The sequence below is a fragment of the Hemicordylus capensis genome, chromosome 2 (genome assembly GCF_027244095.1).
Source record: "Hemicordylus capensis ecotype Gifberg chromosome 2, rHemCap1.1.pri, whole genome shotgun sequence".
Lineage (NCBI taxonomy): Eukaryota > Metazoa > Chordata > Lepidosauria > Squamata > Cordylidae > Hemicordylus > Hemicordylus capensis.
Window position 1 is genome coordinate 225,098,871 of NC_069658.1, and position 18,051 is coordinate 225,116,921.

Genomic DNA, 18,051 nt, shown 5'->3' on the forward strand with positions numbered 1-18,051 from the left:
GGGGAAGGGACTGCCCATGGACTGCCCAGCACAACCTGCCGGCCTCTGCTCAGTCAGCTGCACCTTCCACAGATTTATGGCTCCAAAAGGCGCTCCACCCGCCGGGCTTTGGAGCCTTAGCACGACTTACAAGTCTTCCTCCCAAACACACACACACGTGTTCTGGGGGGCGGGCAGTCCTGCTGCTTCGCCACAGCAGTGCCTCCCAGGATGGCCACTGCAGGGAGACAGGGCTGGAGGGAGGAGAAGCTCCCCTGGTCATCCTGTGAAGCCTCACAAGGGAGACCCACGGATGGGGAGGAGAGGTGGTCTTGCAGTGGCGGGCATGGATTCTCCCCTTTGCTAAGCAGGGCCCACCTTGGTTTGCATTTGGATGGGCAACTACCTGTGAAGATGCACCCCTCAGGAGATGGGGCCAGAGCTCAGGGGCAGCGCCTCTGCTGGCCTGCCAAAGGGCCTCGGTTCACATCCTGGCATCTCTTCCAGGTAGGGCTGGGAGAGACTCCTGCCTGAAACCTCGAAGGGTCACTGCCAGTCAGGGCAGACAAGACTGAGCTAGACGAACCGAGTAGTCTGACGTGGTAGAAGGCAGCAGCTTCCTAGCTCCCGATATGCCCCCGGCTCGGCTCTGAAGGGTTCGGGGTGCAAGATTCCTGGTCTCAGCCAGAGCAACCCCCCTCCCCTTTGATCCCTGAGCAGAAGGGAGTTGCTAAGCTCCATCAGGAGAGGACCGTGCCCCCCCCGCACACACACGGCACACAGAGAACAGGGATCCATCCACCCAAGCCCGTGCACGCCATCTGTCTTCACCACCCCCAGCCAGCCAGCCGGGGGTCCACCCAGCTCCATCCGCATCCATGATGCCTGGAACAGCTCTCTCTGCTGCTCCTACAGCCCCCCCACCTAAGTGCAGACGTCCACTCTGCCTCATCGCCTGCCCTCCCTTTCCCTCCCCCCCACCACAATCCATCCTGGTGTGAAACATGCCCAGAATCCACCCAAAACCTTCTGCCCCCAGCCTGCCTGCTTGCTCTCAAGGCTACACCCAAAACGGGAAGAGACAGAGACAGTCTTGTGGCAGCAGGCATCAATGGCATCCTTTGCTAAACAGGGCCTGCCTTGGTTTGCATTTGGATGGGTGACTGCATGTGAGCACTGTCAGAGATGCCACTTAGGGGATGGGGCTGTCGCTCAGTGGCAGAGCCCCTGCTCTCCATGCAGACGGTCCCTGGTTCAATCCCTGGCAGCATCTCCAAGTAGGGCTAGGAAAGACCCCCGTCTGAAACCTTGGAGAGCCACTGCCAGTCAGTGCAGACAAGACTGAGCGAGATGGACCAAGGCTCTGACTCTGTATGTTCCTAGGTCACCTCAGCAGGTCATGGGGACTTAAGAAAGCAAATCCCAGATGTGTGATGCACCATGGAGAAGGAGAAGAAGAAGACCGTCAGGCACCTCCACAAGCAACTGGGATCTGATTGGTGTCCCCTGCTACCCATGCAATTTTGGTCGTGGTCAGAGTCCCAGCCAGACCTTCTGCTAGGATGCTGCTCTCTCTCGGCTCAGACGTGCCTCCTGTGGCAGGAGAGAGACCTTTGACACACGTGCAGAGGCACTCCCTCCTTTCCCAGCATGACTTCCCAGGTTCCTGAGGTGTACATGCTTGGCACACAGCATCCCCCCCCCCGTCCAATCCCCAGCAGCTGTGTCTCCAGGTAGGGCTGGGAAACGCCCCACCTGCAACCCTGGGGAGCCACTGCCAGCCACAGCAGACACCCTGAGCAACACGGACCAGGGCTTGACTGGGCCCAAGGCACTCTCAGCGCACTACAACGGAGGCCACTTGCATGGGGACAGGGGGGAGGGGGTCTGCTTTGCACAGAGTCAGATTATTGGTCCTCGAACTCAAGATTGTCTACATGACTAGCAATGCTCCCCAGAGTCTTCCCCAGGGCGACCTGGAGATGCTGCCAGGAGCTTTCCCAGACACAGCAGGCTTTACTGTGGGATTAAGAGGGGTGAAGTACTGTGAGCTATTAGAATTTGCCTAAAACACTGACACAAAAAGTGGATGGGGGGGGTTCTGGACATAAATCAGGCTAAGCACCAATGAGCAATGAAAAACCCAAATCGTGTCTGGGATGCTCCCCGATAGCTCGCAGGGACTTCGACTTAAAGCTGGACGATATGTTGACGCACCCTTGCCCATCTGTGGTTAATCGAAGTAAAACCGCCGTCTGGGGACGCTGCAGGGATTGAACCTGGGACTTCCCACATACAAAGCAGATGCTCTACCACTGAGCTTTGGGCCCCATCTCCTAAGTGGATTAGCTTACAGTGTTCCCATGCAGTCACCCATCCCAATGCAAACCAGGGCAGATCTTGATTAGCAAAGGGGCTAATTCATGTGCACTGGCTGGAGGCCCAGAAGCCGCTGCCGCACCCCATTTCAAGAGACCTCAAAATGGCCAGGTTGTGAAAAGCCAGTCTCTTCTCCCCTCTCCCCATAAGTTGCTCAGGAAAGACAGGCAAGAGACAACACCCAGGAGCTCAGCTACGACCACCGCTGGAGGGGAGCGTGGCTTAGAGAAGCAGGCCAGGTGCAGGAAGGGATGCTAGGACACCTGCCTGCCCACGTGGCAATTCCAAGAGAAGGGAAGAGCCCTCCAGCAGGGTCCTGGGGGTGGGACTAGGGTTGCCCATCTCCTTCGCACTTTAGGCAAGGAGCTGGCTACTTTGTCATGTGTCAGAGGCCCTGGGGATGCCAAATAATGGAACAATCCTCTTCAGGTGACAAAGAGTGGGGGGGGCACCTCAAAGCAAAGAGGAAAAGCCCCAGAAGGAGCAACAACACAGGCTGGAGGCAAAGAGAAGGTCTCTCTCAGTCGACACCTTCTGCTCAGGAAGAACTTGGCAAAGTCAGGACTTTTGCAGGGGGTGGGGAAGGCTCCAGTCATAGGGAGGTCAGGCAGGTGCTCTGAGGCCTTTTGCATGGCTTCTGCTGCCCAGGCCCTGGCTCGGGACCAGGAAGGGAGCCGTGTAAGGCAGAGCCGCCCACAGCAAATGGGCTACCTCAGACTGTGCGTGGGGGGCCCCCTGCCCACCTGAGTTCTGCAACTGGGCTGGATGTCCCCCCACCCCGTCTTCGCCAATGCTGCCTCAACCCCAGTTTGAGCACCAGCCGGGCTGTGCCCGCCACCCCCGCTAAGGGTAGCCTGGCTCAGAGCAGCGGCGGGGCTCTCCTTTCCCCCATCCTGCACGTGGCTTCTTCCTCAAGAACGAGCCCGGCCCAGGCCCTGCCTGCCCGCCAGCAGCTAGGAACTGCAGCCCCTCGCCCCCACTCCCCCGCACACACTCAAGTGGCACCTACACACGCCTCGAGAGCCAAGCGCGCGCCCGCGCGCGCACTCACAACCCCTCTGGCGTACACAAGGGTGCACAAGGGCCGGCACACGCGCTGGCTTACGCATGCACACGAGCCGTAGAGCCTGTGTGTGCGTGCGCCAGGGAAGCGACGCAGCCAGCTCCGCATCCCTCCCCATCCACACACACGCGCGCGAGCGCGCGCAGGGCCCGACCACGCCAGCCGCGGCCCAGGCTCAACCTTGCATGCCCTCACCCGATGCACGCGCGCATACACGCGCCCACACGTGCGCTCCTCACCCCCAGATGCGTGCACGCGCGTCCCAGCCCGCAAGCAGAGCCCAGCTATCTGGAGAGGGGGGCGGAGAGCCCCCCCCCCGCTCCATCCCGCCCTTCCTCCCCGGCGACATGCACAGCCCTGCCGCAGCCGAGCCGCCCTCCTCCCGCTCTTCCACCCATCTCACCTCAGGGGCCCCCGCACTCGCACTCCTCCCGGGGGGGCCCCATCCCGTCCCGAAGGTGCCGCGGCCCCGATCCTAGGGCTCCATGCGGCCGGCCGGGCGGCCCCCGCCCGCCCGGCGGTGCAGCAGGCAGCAGCGAACGCGCCGCCGCCGCCGCCTCGGGAGCTGTCCCCGGCGCTGCTGGCCCCGCTCTCGCTCCGCGCTCGGTGCCCGCCTCGCTCTCTCGCCCGCCCGCTCCCCACCCCCCAGCATGCCGAGCTGTTGCTAAGAGACGGGCTCGCCTGTCATCAGCTCGCAGGAGCGGGGGGGGGGGACGACGGGCGAGCAAGCATGCAGGCGGAACCCCCTCACCCCCGCGCACATACACAGCCAGCCAGCCGGAGGACGCGCGCAGCCGGGCTGGGGATGGCGTGGCGCTGAGAGCGGCGCCTCTGTCCCGGCGTGCATGCATGTTGAGCGGGGCAGGTACTGACTCCCGCTGGGGGCCTCTGCAAGACCACTGCACCCTCCAACTCCACCACTCCAAGCCCGGGGTGGAAGAGAGACCCCCGTGGAAAGCTTCCTCGCCCCGACATGAATAGCGGAGGGTCTACTCTTGCTGCGCTCCAGAAAAGTTCTGCCCAGAGGAGGCCCCCCTTCCTGCATCGCCTGGTACTGGCAGGGTTTCCCTCTTCTTGGCATCTGCCTCCTCATCCTTCCTTGGGAGGGAGGGAGGAAGGAGGCATCAGAGGGGCTCGGAGCTTGAGAGCCAGAAAGTGAAGGGATGCTCCTAGGCACAGGCATACCTGTCTTTTTCTCCTATTCCACCCTGAGGACTAGCAACTTGCTTCTTGCCTAGACCAGGCCGGGCCCCCTGCAGACTGAGGGGAAACTCCCCCACACCTGCAGCACCTCTTCCTCCTGCCTTGGTCCATCTATTATATGGACTTATCTGACCAGTAATGGCTGGCCGGCCAGGATTGCCAGCTCAGGGGCCTTTCCCAGCCGGGACTGCATTTAGGATCTCCATACCCCCACCCCAGCTTCCTATCATAGAACCTAACCGCCCCCTCCCCGTTACAAACCAAAGTGCTCAATGTCCGAAGACGCTGAGCCCTACCCTCAGGTTATCTGCTGGTCTCAACAAGGCAAGATCCTAGCTTCAACCTCAGAGACAGAGAGTGGGCAACAGCCAGAGCTGCAGGAGGCCCTTGGCAAGGAGGCGGGCCTTAAGCTCTGGAGGGAGGAGCTTCTGTGTATTTCCTGGGGCTGGCTACTCCCACCACCTTAGGGCAACCGCCAGGGAGGCCCCGCTCCTTGGATCAGGTGCTCACATTTTTGCAAAAGGAGGGAACCTGGCCTAGAGCCCTCTGTGCTGACCTTTGCAAGGGGGAGGAGGCTTTCTCTAGGCCAGAGCTCCAGCTGCCCTCATCTAGGTCTGGCTCTGCCTTCCCATCTGCTCTGGGTTCTGCCTGAGGAGCCCCAACCTTCCATTGCTTCTCTGGAGGCAAAGCGCCATGGAGTGGGAAAATGCAGGGGGCTCTCCTCAGGCCAAGTGGGGTGAAGCAGGGTCACTGCAACAGGAGACCAGCATCTTCTGGGCAAGGCAGGGGAAATGCAGGGAGAGATGGAGACCAGGGGAATTTGGTTGCATCCCAGCAGGGGGCGCTGCAGGCTTGCAGCAGAAGAGCAGGGAGGGGACGGGGGGGGGGGGCAATGTCCCTGAATTCGGCATGTGGCACTGCCTCTCCCTTCATCTCTTCTTGGGGTTTCCATGGAAACCTTTTAAGCCAACTTCTCAGGGAGACAAAAATCTTTTTTTAAACCCCAAGCAGAAAAAGGAAGAGGAGAGTGGAGGGGGAAGGGAAGGATGAAGAGGGCAGGCAGGCAGAGGGGTTGCTTGGAGGTGCTGCCCATCACCTGGCCTCTGGTCACTCTGGCACCAGGACGCGGAGAAACAAGCAGGCAGAGAGGAGGGCAAAAGCCAGCCAAGGGGCTGGAGAATCGGGCCCCAAACACCACCAGGGTTGGGCTGCTACCGCATGGAAGAGGGGTTACCAAAAGGGGGAAGCCAGCCTGGCACCAGGATTGGGGGGCGGTGTGGAAGGGGGGAATTAGCTGGTCACCCGGACTCCTGGGTTCATCACAGCCCCACAACACCCACGGAAGGCCCGTCGCGCTGAATAGTGCTGCTGGCTGGGAAAGCTGCCAGAGAGAGGGTTCCTATAGCAACAGTTGTCAAGCACCCATGCATCGTTACCTTTCAATGGAACTTGCTATTATGGGATACGACAGGTGGGGGGGGACTTAAGTGAATGGTTGAGAAGCTCCTGCTGTGCCACCGAGGGTCTCATTCTCCGCTTCCCCCCCCCCCGGCTGTGTCCCTGGCAGCTTCTGTGAGACCCACCTCCTCCCTGCCCCACACATTGTGGTTAAAGGTGGGACCTGGATCATCCTCACCAACCTGGGAGGAAAGAGTGCACAGGGCAGGGTGTGGTCTGTGGGAATGCCTCTCGCAGGGAAGGCCCAACCTGCAGCCCTGAGGGCAGGAGGCCTGGAGCTCATCTTTATTTCCTTTGCCTCTCCCTTCCATCCCAAATGGAACACACACCTTGCTAGACGCAGGAGCCCAGGAAGCGGCCTTCTACCACTGGCCCATCTAATTCAGTCTCACACTGACCGGCAGCCGCTCTCCAAGGTTGCAGGCAGGAGTCTCTCCCAGCCCTACCTGGAGAGGCTGCCAGGGAGTGGACTTCTGCCTGCAAAGCCGATGCTCTGCCTCGGCGCTATGGCCCCATCCCTTCAGGGGAAGGTCTTGCAGCGTTCACGGGCAGTCTCCCATCCAAATGCAAGCCAAGGGAGGCCCCGCTTCGCAAAGGGGACAATTCACACTTTCTACCGCAAGACCAGCTCTCCAACCCCTGGTGCGGCAACCTGAGGGTTTGCTGTCAATGCAGGGTCCTAGGGCGCGTGGTGTGGCCACCTTGCTGAAGCTAAGCAGGTCTAGATGTGGTCAGTGCCTGGATGGGAGACCCATGGATGCCACCTGCAATTCAGTGGGAGAGCATCTGCTTTGCAGGCAGAAGGTCCCAGGTTCAACCCCTAGCAGCATCTCCAGGTAGGGCTGGGAGAGACGCCTGCCTGCCACCTTGGAGAAGCTGCTGCTGCCAGTCAGTGTAGAGACAATAGTGAGCTGCATGGACCCATGGTCTGACTCGGGAGAAGGCAGTTTCCCTTGTCCCTCTGTTCCAGCCCTAGTTCCGCCACCTTGCAGTGAGGAGGGACATGATGAGAGGGCCGCCTGAAGGGGCCAGCTGGGAGACCCCTGAGAGCTTCCAATGCAAATCGGCCAAACCAGCTGCACCGTGAGTGGCCGGCAGGCAGACCCCTCAAGGACCCACACAGAGGGCGGAAGGAGGTAACCAAACAGAGAGCCCCAGAGGGAAACTACGGCACACCCGCATTCTGCACCACCACAAGGGAGTGAGACGCTCCTCCCCGCCGCAGATTTCCAGAGAAGGCAAGAAAGCACAAAGTGGAGCAAACACTGGGGCTAAAAGAGCGGAGCAGCAGCACCGGCAGAGGGCACAAGTCACGAGCCCCAAGGGAAGTCACCTCGCAGTTCCCTTTTAAGGACATCAGAACAGCCGTCCTGTCGGAGCGGGCCAAGGCCAGTCCCCTTCCCCACCATCCTGTTTCCAACAGTGGACAATCCCAGATGCCGCAATGGGAAGCCACATGCAATGGTACATGGAAGCTCTACCATCCCTCAAGGGGAATAGCTTGCAGCAGACAATGCTCACGTATAGTCACCCATCCAAATGCAAATCAGGGTGGACTCTGATCTGCTAAGCAAAGGGGACCATTCTTGCTCGCTACCACAAGACCAGCTCTCCACCTGTAAAGTCTCCAGGGCTTCAGCCAGCTCTCCCTTCCCCGAAGACCCTACCTGCTTCCAAGGCCCATCCAAGCTGCACATGGGCTGCAATGTCAACCAAGTGGAGGAAAATGCACACTTTTTTTGATGCTGGGTGCAGAATGACCCATTCTTGCTTTTTAAAGAAACTCTGAACTTGTCTTTCTTAGGAACATAGGAAGCTGCCTTATACTGAGTCAGACTATTGGTCCATGTAACTCAGTATTCTCCACACTGACTGGCAGCAGCTCTCCAAGGTTTCAGGCAGGACGGGAGTCTCTCCCGGCCCTACCTGGAGATGCTACCCGGGACTGAACCTGGGGCCTTCTGCATGCAAACAGATGCTCTCCCACTGAGCTACAGCCCCATCCCCTAAGGGGAATACCTTACAGAGTTCACACGTAGTCACCCATCCAAATGCAAGCCAAGGCAACCCGTGCTTAGAGAAGGGGACAATTCATGCTCTCCTCCCATGCAGCACCAGGGGTAGAGCTAGGAAACCAGGAGGCTTCCTTTGGCTGAGCCACCTGCACCTGGGAAGTACACTCACAAGAATGTCAGCGGAGACTCGAGGTGCACCTCTGGGCAGGGTTTCCACAGAGATCCTGCTGATGAACAGGCCTGTCATTTGACTCTCCAATGAAGAGGGGGAAAGGGACAAATAGCGGTGGCCTTCTTCACTTCACCAGGGTTCCCAGTGGCATTTTGAAGAGGAGGAAGGCCACCTACTCAGATCAAGCAGCCAGAGGGCTGCTTTCCATGGGTTATGGATGAATAATCATGCGCCCTTCTGCGCACTTTCAGTGTGCAAACATGCAACCTTCTGAGCCTCAGCATCTCCATCTTCCTCCTCCTCCTTGTGGCCAGGGTTGGGTGGATCCTGCATGGAGTGGACCTTCTCCTCCCCTCCTGCCACTCGGCCCTGTCCAGCCACTGGGGCCTTGTCTAGGGAGAGGAGGTGCCCAAGGCTGAGCTCTGCAGAAGCGAGAGCACGGAGCAGGCCTGCCAGAGGTCTCCACCTGGAGCCGTGGTGGTGAAGGCTCCTCCCAGGGAAGAGGGGCAGCACTCCGCATACAAAAGAAGCCCAACAGGTGCAGCTTCTTGGCTCAGGTCACAGTTTCTGAGACTTTATGCAGAGGACAGAGCAACAAGCAGCTCTAGAGAACAGACCCAGTGAACTGATCCACTGGGTCCTAGCAGAGTGGGCAGCACCCCCTGGAGGGACCGTTTTTAGGATCAGTTGCCTGGAAGTGCGTTAACTCGAAAAGAGGCACGGTTTTAAAACGGCAGTTCTCTTATATTTAGCAGGAGGAGAGCGAGAGACCCTATCCAGCCCCAGCACACCAGTGGCTGTTGCTGGTGTTTCCCTTGTGTTTCCTTTTAGAATGTGAACCCTTTGGGAACACGGAACCATCTTCTTCCTATTATTATTTTTTCTCTGTTTGGCTGATTTTCTGTTGAAAAGGAGTATACTAAGTAAGAATATTCTATTTTCTTCTCCACCCACAGCAAGATCCACTACATGCACCAGCCCCCAGATATGACCACCCACCTTAGTAATGGTTTTTGTGGGTCCTTACCGTGCTCTGGGTGGGTCCGCCCCTCCACAGGGACACTGACGGTTCGGCGCAAAAGCTTGTTCCGGCCTGGATCTCTCTGGCGCTCTCGGAGTAGCAGCGGGTGAATCTTGATGGTGGGAAGAGAAGTCGTAAGAGGGAGTGATGAGGATAGACCCCCCAGGACAACCCCAGCAATCATTCCCACACCCAGACAGCCTTTGAGAATTCCTCCCCCACAGACAGGGTATGTGAAACTTCAACAGTCAGAGCACAGTTCAAAGGGGTTTGCACTTTCTAAGGACCAGGCAAAAGCAGCCAGAGTACTGGTGTAAAAGCAGCCTCTCTGCTGGGCTTCCTCAAGAGAAAGTTCCTTAGGGACAATTCCAAGGGTAACGGAATCAGGCATGTTCCCATTGTTTCAATGACTGTAGCCGTAAACAATTTTTCAAGTTGCTATGATACCCACTGGCAAGAGAACATCTCCTACTATAAAACCATAATTTAACAAAACTCTTAAATATTATAGTAGTGTCTGAAATATGCAAAATACGTCGGTAACGGAATCAGAAGCACTCTCCAAAAATTCTGATTCCATTACCAACATGTTTTGCACATTTCATACACTATCTGTAATATTTAAATATTTTGTAAAAATATGGCCTTACAAGTGTAGTAAGAGATGATCTCTTGCCAATGGGTATATATAATGGCAACTTGAAAATTTGCTTAGGACTATAGTAATAAAAAAGGTGGGAATATGGCTGATTCTATTACCCTTGGAATTGCCCTTAGAAGAGTCTACCATACACCAAACGGTGGCACCTCTGAGGCTTCCAAGTAACGGAAGCCTCTTCTGAGCCACAGGCCACTCAGGACTACTGAATGCTCTGCCCACCCGCCAGCCTCTGAAGGAGGGACAGCTCCTCTTGTGGCTGCCACTTCCTTGTGGGAGCCATCATATGGGAGCAAATTTACTAGACCATGGCCTGGTTCACACAATCATTTTAATATATGTTTAAAGTCAAGAACCAACATTAGTGTGATTATGTGAATTCACACCAAGGTGGTAATCTCAGATTCATCTTGGGACACAAATTGACATCAGTAATCTTGGCATGGGTTCACACATCACATTGATGTTGGTTACCAACTTTAAACCTAGATTCAAATTATTGTGTGAACAAGGACCATATTATATGGGTTTGGGAGTGCTGTCTCTTCTTCAAGAGAAGAAGAGCTGACTCTGGGACCTTAGGGGATGGGACCATAGCTCAGTGGAAGAGCATCTACTTTGCTCTTCAGCAAAGAGTTCAGTTCCTGCCAGCATCTACAGGAAGAGCTGTGAGATTATTCCTGTCTGAAACCTTGGAGAGCTGCTGCCAGTCAGAGGAGACAATCCAGAGCTAGATTGATCAAGGGTCTGACTCAGTATAAGGTGGCTTCTTATGTTCCTATAGCCTTCCACCACTGAGTGATGGGCCATTATCTGCCTAAACCGCCTTCTATGGAGTCAGGCCACCGTTGGTCTTCCTAGGCCCAGACTGGCAGCAACTCTCCAAGGCCTGGAGCAGAGAGAGGCCCTTTCCCACTACTGTGGCTATCTCCAAACCCTTTTTAATGGGAAGGGTTGCCAAAGATTGAACCCAGAGCCTTCTATGCACAAAGCAGCTGTGTTGCCCACTGAGCTACAAAATATGCTCTTTGACATTTACCTTGGAACCTCCTTTTTGAAAGGCAAGGAACATCTTACAGCCAGAGTGGTGTAGTGGTTAGAGTGTTGGACCCGGACCGGGGAGATCTGAGTTCAAATCCCCCATCAGCCATGAAACTTACTGAGTGACTCTCAGCCAGTCACTTATCTCTCAGCTCAACCTACCCCACAGGGCTGTTTTTAGGATAAACTATAACCATGTACACCACTCTGAGCTCCTTGGAGGAAGAGCAAATATAAATATAGTAAATCAATAAAATGAAGCAGCAATTCTCACTGCATCTGAGTCTGTCTTCTTGTCCCTACTAATCTGGAATATTGTTTTTCCATCCTTTCTTTTGGCAAGGGAGGGGAGGGAGGGAAGAGGGAAGGGAAGCAGGCAGGCCGCCTTCTCCTCCTCCTGGAGGGAGAAACTGACTAGGCGGCCCACCCTTCTTGGGGGTGCCTCCACTGCTCACACCCACCTCCCCATTTCTTGGGAGTGAAAAGGTGAGGTGTATAATGGGAGCTGCTTTGCCAAAGCATGACATCCCACAGGAGGCCAGTGGGTGGGATGGGGGTGGAGAGGCCCTTGTTTGGGACTCAAGCTTGAGAGAAAGCAGCCGATGAGAAGAGGAGGGAGCAGGGCTTGGGAGGCAGGGATGGCCCCAGCTGCCCATCCTTGGCTTAAGTGGCAAGTAGGAGCTACCCAATGGCATAGCAGGGAAATGACTTGACTAGCAAGCCAGAGGTTGCCAGTTCGAATCCCTGCTGGTGTGTTTCCCAGACTATGGGAAACACCCATATCGAGCAGCAGCGATATAGGAAGATGCTGAAAGGCATAATCTCATACTGTGCGGGAGGAGGCAATGGTCAACCCCTCCTGTATTCTGCCAAAGAAAAACCACAGGGCTCTGTGGGCGCCAGGAGCCGACACCGACTCGAGGGCACACTTTACCTTTAGTAGCTATGGCAAGCAGGTTAGCTGGTGGGGGGAGGTCCCCCATGTGACAGAGCTGGCCTTCCTCATCTAATTCTTCTCAAACCCTCTGAAGCCTGCTGGGCTCATGGTAGGTGCTATTGTGAGCGCAGGCCAAGATGGTGGAGGGCCTTGTGCCTCAGAGCGGATGGACCCGGGGCGGGGGGAGTGTGGAAGCTCAGTCCGTGGGCACAGTGGGGCACTCAGGGGGTGAGGGAACCTCCTCCCTCCCTCTTCACTCCGGTCTCCCCCTCCCCCTCTTCCATCTTGGCCATCTTCCTGCCTGGAGAAGGCCACCTCCTCGGTCACTCTAGTACAGCAATCTCAACCCAAAGCCTTCTTGGGATTACCTGGTTGGCACTCCCCTTCCTGGGCCCGGAGGTGTCCTGGCAGCTCCTGCTGCTGCTTCTTCACACACACACACACACACACACACACACACACACACACCCGCATGGGAGCCCCACTCTCTGACTCACCTCTTCCTCATCCAGCATCAGCAGCTGGTTCCCGGAGATGATGCAGAATCGGGGGTTCCAGGGACGGTCATAAGGGGAGTGCATATACTGTGCACGGTGCATGGGGGCCCCTCGCACATCTGCAGGAGGAAAGGGCAGAGTTAAGGAGACCAACACATGCACCCATGTTCACCCCCATCCCCTTCCTTTCCCTTGCACTCCTGGCGGCTTCCTTGCCAGCCTCTGACATGTGGAACAGAGCAGCCCTCAGAGGTCTCCTCTCCTTAAAAGAGGAGAGCTGGTCTTGGGGCAGCAAGCATGACTTGACCCCTTAGCTAAGCAGGGTCTGCCATGGTTGCATATGAATGGGAGACTAGAAGTGTGAGCACTGTAAGATATTCCCCTCAGGGGATGGAGCAGCCGCTCTGGGAAGAGCATAGAAGGTTTCAAGTTCCCTCCCTGGCAGCATCTCCAAGATAGGGCTGAGAGAGATTCCTGCCTGCAACCTTGGAGAAGCCGCTGCCAGTCTGTGAAGACCATACTGAGCTAGATTGACCAAGGGTCTGACTCAGTATATGGCAGCTTCCTATGTTCCTATGTCCCTCGATCCAAAGTGCTTCCCCCCCCCACACACACACACACCAGGCCTTACCCACACTACATACTGCACAGAGAATCTGGGATCGCAGCCCATCTTCTGCCTTTTCCTTTGAAGATAAATGCAGCAGCAGGAGCTGTCAATTAGTTTTGGGGGGGGGGCACGTTCAGCCTGCTCTTTCCACCTGGGCTCCTCCTGATATCCCGCCACAGCCTGAAGCTAGGCCTCTCCCACTTCCCTGGGGCTCTGCTTCTGCCAGCTCCCTACTTCCATGGGCCAAAGCCAAACCGGCAGCCGTCAAGGGTAGGCCCCAGCCGACCAGCTTCATCGGGGCTGGTCTCAGTTTGTGTGGGGCTACTGCTAGGCTGTGAGCACCACTCTGAGGTGGCAACTTGAAACCAATTGTGCGGGCCCTAAATGTCTTGCCACAGAAACCAAGTTGAGAATTTTTCTAGCGAAAAGCAGCATATACTTTAAATAGTAATCATCATCATCATCATCATGATAAAGGGGCACCCTTCCCTCCCCCCTTGGTAGGCTTCCAGAGGTTGCCTCCTGAGACACACACACCCCGCCCTGCATCCACCCTCTCTCTGGAGTCTCCTGTGGGGGTGGAGGATGCAGAATTGTGTAAGGGCCTCGGTCGGCACAGTGCTGCCCTCCCGTGGCCAGAAACAGCCACCAGCAGATGGGCCACCTGGTGGGGCCACAGCTCCGAACAGGGGCCAGCGGAGCAGGGTCACCTGTGCAGTCTGCAAGGGGGCTGAGGGGGGAGAGGAAGGCTTCCAAGCCGGTGGGGCCATCAGAGAACGGAAGCTTTGGTTTTCGGAGACTGCGGGATATTTTTAGGTCCCTAAAATATACAGCCAGCGCAGGAGGAGGCAAGCGGAAGAAAGAAGTCCATCAAAACACGAGCATTCCTCCAGAGGCTGCCGGGCCAGAGGTCAGGGCTCTTGCAGAGAGAAGAGTCCTCCAGGCACCGTTGGAACCCCTCCGAGCTCGAGGGATGCAAGTCAGGCCACACAACGGATTGCAGCCAAGCATTTGACAAGATCTCCCCCAATATCCGTGCTGACAAATTGATAGCATGTGAGCCAGAAGACACTCCGGCTGGGTGGATTCACAGCGAGCTGAACAACGGCACCCAGCGAGGGCTCCGGAATAGCTCCACACCAGGCTGGAGGGAGGCAGCGAGTGGAGGGCCACAGGGCTCTGCCCACGTGTTCCTAAATGCCCTGGAAGAGGGAGGAGTAGAGGGGAGGCTAATCTAATCTGCAAATGACACAAAGCTGGGGGTGGGGGTGGACAGCCAACAGCTTAGAAGACATTTCAGCTCTCGCAGTGACAGGAAAGAGCCTTACCCTTCCCTCTGAGAACAGTAGCTAGGTGGCCAGATTTGGCTTTTTAAAAAGTCAAATTCTGGCTTACGGCCCATTTGACTCACGAGTATACCCCTTAGGTTCTGGCAAACCCGCCCCCCCGGCTCTCTCTGAGGTATCCAGCAGCAGCAGGATTAAACCCCAGCAGCTCCAGCTAGAAGCAGGAGGACTAAGAGGGACACCCCCTTCCATCACCCCAGGGGGGACGGGACCAGACAGACATCTACAGAGAACCTGCCACCTGCCTGCCCCTTGTTGAAGCAGCAACCCTCCAGCCTCCAAAACCTCCATCCCATTTGGAATTTGCTAATGCACAGCATCGCCATCTGCCACTCCACCAATTCCAGTCTCAGAATTTCTATAGGGAAGGAATACAATCACCCAGCAGGAGACGGAGGCTTTTCATCCTCCAGGCCAGCAAAATCTTGAACTAATCACAGAAGAGGAAATTAGCAAAGAGTGCTTGCGAAAAGGGGGCAAAGCTGGTTGCCTGCCCTTTCGTGAACCCTGCTAGCGATGCAAGTTTGCCGAGGAAGGCAGCAGATTTCATGCCCAGCAGCATCCCCTTCCATGAAAAAAGGGTTGAAGATGGCAGCAACGGTGGTGGGAAAGCCGTCTCTCTGGTCCAGGCCTTGGAGGGTTAGTCTGCGGTTAGTGAGACCAACGGCCTGACTCCCTAGAAGCCGGCCTAGACTGATGAAGGCTCCTCGCTCAGTGGAGGAGGTCCCAGGGGCACGTCCTGCCTTCTCCAAGAAAAAGTGTCTTGAGAAGGGGGGCTGGGAAAGGGACAAGAGCGGGCCCGACAGGCCAAGGCTTTGACTCAGCCTGCAGCAGCTTCATACATGCAGTTCCTCTCTGCTCCATGAAAGGGAATGAGAGCCCTCAATTCTGGTCTCAGCCCAGCTGAACCAGCCCATCAGGCAGGACTCCAAGCACCTCCCATAAGCCACCCTGGAATAATCACCCCACCCCCACCCCTGTTAATCCCAGGAGGCCACCTCTGGCTCTGCTGAAGGGGAAAGGACCAAGCAGGGCTAGACCTGTGGCCTGAAGAGGATTCTGGGAAAGGAAATGGCACCCCCTGCACACAGCTGTGGCCTGGAGCCCATGCTCAGGGGCAGGGGATGGATTCCCCTGCGTGTGGAACAAGTCTATCCATGGCTACTAGTCTGGTGGCTATAGGCCTCCCCCCGGTCTCAGAGGCAAGGTGCCTCTGAGAACCAACTGCAGGGGAGCAACAGCAGGAGAGAGGGCAAGCCCTCACCTCTTGCCTGTGGGCTTCTCAGAGGCATCTGGTGGGCTACTGAAGGAAACAGGATGCTGGACTGGATAGGCCTTGGGCCTGATCCAGCAGGGCTGTTCTTCTGTTCTTAAGGAAACGGCACGCCCAGATCTCAAGGCCAGCTTTTGGGTGCCCTCCAGTCCCAGACCTCAAGTGGAAAAGGGCAGCTGGACGGAGGGTCCAAAGCCCGAGGGGGTCCATTCACTTCACCTCTGGAGGTGGCTGCTGCTCCTCTCTGCTCTGGCAAGCCCCTCCCCCCCCGATCTTTTGTGGCAGGAGCTGGAGTCACAGTGATCCCATCTCACTGTGAACCCTTTGAGGTACAGCTGGCCCTCTTGACCAACCCTTGCCCCCAAAGTGGAGCCTGCCCTGCCCTGCCCTGCCCCACCCTCTGAGGCCCCTCCCATCAGTACGCACATCCCAGATGAGCCATCAGGTCACCCCAAGATGAGCCTCAGTGGCCCAGCACCCATTCCTATGGGGGAAAGGCACGCAGAGTTCTGAATGTTAACAGAGGGGCAAGCTCCTGCTCTTTCCTGGCTAGGATCCAGCCATGTCCTGGGGTGGCCTCCCAGCCACTGAGAGCAGCTGTAAAGGAAGGAGCAGCGTGCTGCACCCACAGGAATCTTGCCAGTCTTGTTGCTCAGTTCCCTGAAAAAATCCCCTGACGTACATTTTTTGTACCATCCATTCAGCTTCCCTATGATGAGCCTGATGAAATTGCAGTGGGCAAAATCTTGGAAGAAACCAGAGGGAGGGGAAGCCAACGTGGGTGTGTGACCACAGCTTCTTGGACATTCCCCAAGGGACTCTGGGAGCAGTAAGTGGGTCGCAGAGCAGAGCACAGCCGGGGCTGCATGCATCCATGACCTTTTCTGCTCCAGAACCCTTCCCAGGCCTCCCCACACAGTTCCTGCCCAGTGCTTTCCTCTGCACACAGCCCAGGGGTGCTCCAGGTAGCCGCCTCTGTCCGATCTGGCCTCCTGCTCTGGAATTACCCCGCTACTTTCCCTCAGGAGCCCTTTGCCATGGTGGGCCAACAGTTCCTGCTGATGAGAATGCTTCCGCTCGTTTTTCAACTCAGGGAGGGAACACATGTGCTGGGGTACGTATTCCTCTGAGGGCTTTAATCCTGCCCACTGAAGGCAGCTTGCAATTAGAACAAGTTGTCCTAATAAGAACTCATCTGCCTACTTTGCTTTCACTATCCCTACAACTGGACCAAATGTACAAATTGGTTAGGCAGTTCACAATTTAGCCCATTTGTGCCTCAAACATTCACGCGCCTGCCATCTTCAATCAAAGTGGATGATACCATCACAAATTACGCCCTACGTGTCCTTACAACTGTACCAAATTTGGTTCAAATCGGTTCCACTTGCACCTCAAACGTTCACACATCTGCCCTCTTGAATTGGGGTGGGTGACATCATCACAAGCTACCCCATTGAGGTGTCCCTGTGTGTCCCTCCCTACAACTGTACCCAGTTTGGTTCTTATTAGTCCAGGCATTGTGAAGTTGATGGTGGTGGGGGAGACACACACACATGAACCGACACACAGACGGACGGACACACGGAATGCCAGGTGATCTTATAAGCCTCCTGGAAAGTAGGCTAATAAAAACAAGGCAATGGTTCTCCAGAGTGAAAAGTGGGTCAGAGGAGCATCCTACCTGTTTTCAGGAGCAGTGCACGCTCCCGATTTCCGGCTGTGTGTTTGCAAACCGAGGTAGGAGGATGTGATGGTGCAGGAGGCGGGAGCTGGGTCAAATGGCTTTTCCCCCACCTTCAGTAATATGCTGGGTACCAGTGCTGAGTGGGACGGTGCCATCTGACCCAGCTCCCGCCTCCCACACAATCACGCCCCCCACTTTCTACCTTGCTTTTTGCAAACACACAACTGAAAACTGGGAGTGCACACAGCTCCCAACGCCGGGTAGGACGCTTCTCTGACCCACTTTTCACTTGTGAGAACCGGCCCACGATGAAGTCATAGCATTAGGTAGGCTCTTTTGCCATCTTCCTGGGAATCTATTCAGCCTGAAGTGGGGATTCTGGCATGGATTCTGACACAAGAACTTCCCCCAGTAGAGAAGCAACACAATTGTGGTCCGCAATCAATGATTGCAATCATTTCCCCTGGTTGGCATCTGAACTTGTAGTCAGATGTACAGGGGCGTAACTATAATAGGGCAAGGGGAGACAGTTGTCTGGGGGCCCACTGCCTTGGGGGCCCCCCCAGAGGCAAGTCACATGACTGACTCCCCCAGCCATGCACCCACCCGGGTTTCCTTCAGTTGTATTCATCCTCTGAAATCGATGTGAGTGTTAAGACCTAGAGCTACCAGAACAGCATGTCTTTCTCTGGTACCATTAAATGACTTACAT

General features: G+C 56.3%; 1 protein-coding gene across 8 annotated transcripts in view; it reads right to left on the reverse strand.

The window, feature by feature from the left end:
* Positions 1 to 18,051, reverse strand: part of SYNGAP1 (synaptic Ras GTPase activating protein 1) — an 85,511-nt gene that overhangs the window by 50,094 nt on the left and 17,366 nt on the right. For 6 of the 8 annotated variants that reach the window (XR_008316341.1, XM_053296887.1, XM_053296890.1 and 3 more), the window contains exons 2-3: positions 12,424 to 12,542; positions 9,297 to 9,402 (exon numbers count right to left, since the gene is read on the reverse strand). Coding sequence is in view for 5 of the 8 variants with exons in the window: in XM_053296887.1 (XP_053152862.1) it covers positions 9,297 to 9,402; positions 12,424 to 12,542 (225 nt within the window). In the remaining 3 variants the exon portion in view is untranslated. Of the gene's footprint in view, positions 1 to 3,824; positions 4,031 to 9,296; positions 9,403 to 12,423; positions 12,543 to 18,051 lie in introns of those variants that run through there. The other 2 variants (XM_053296892.1, XM_053296891.1) reach the window with 1 other exon arrangement.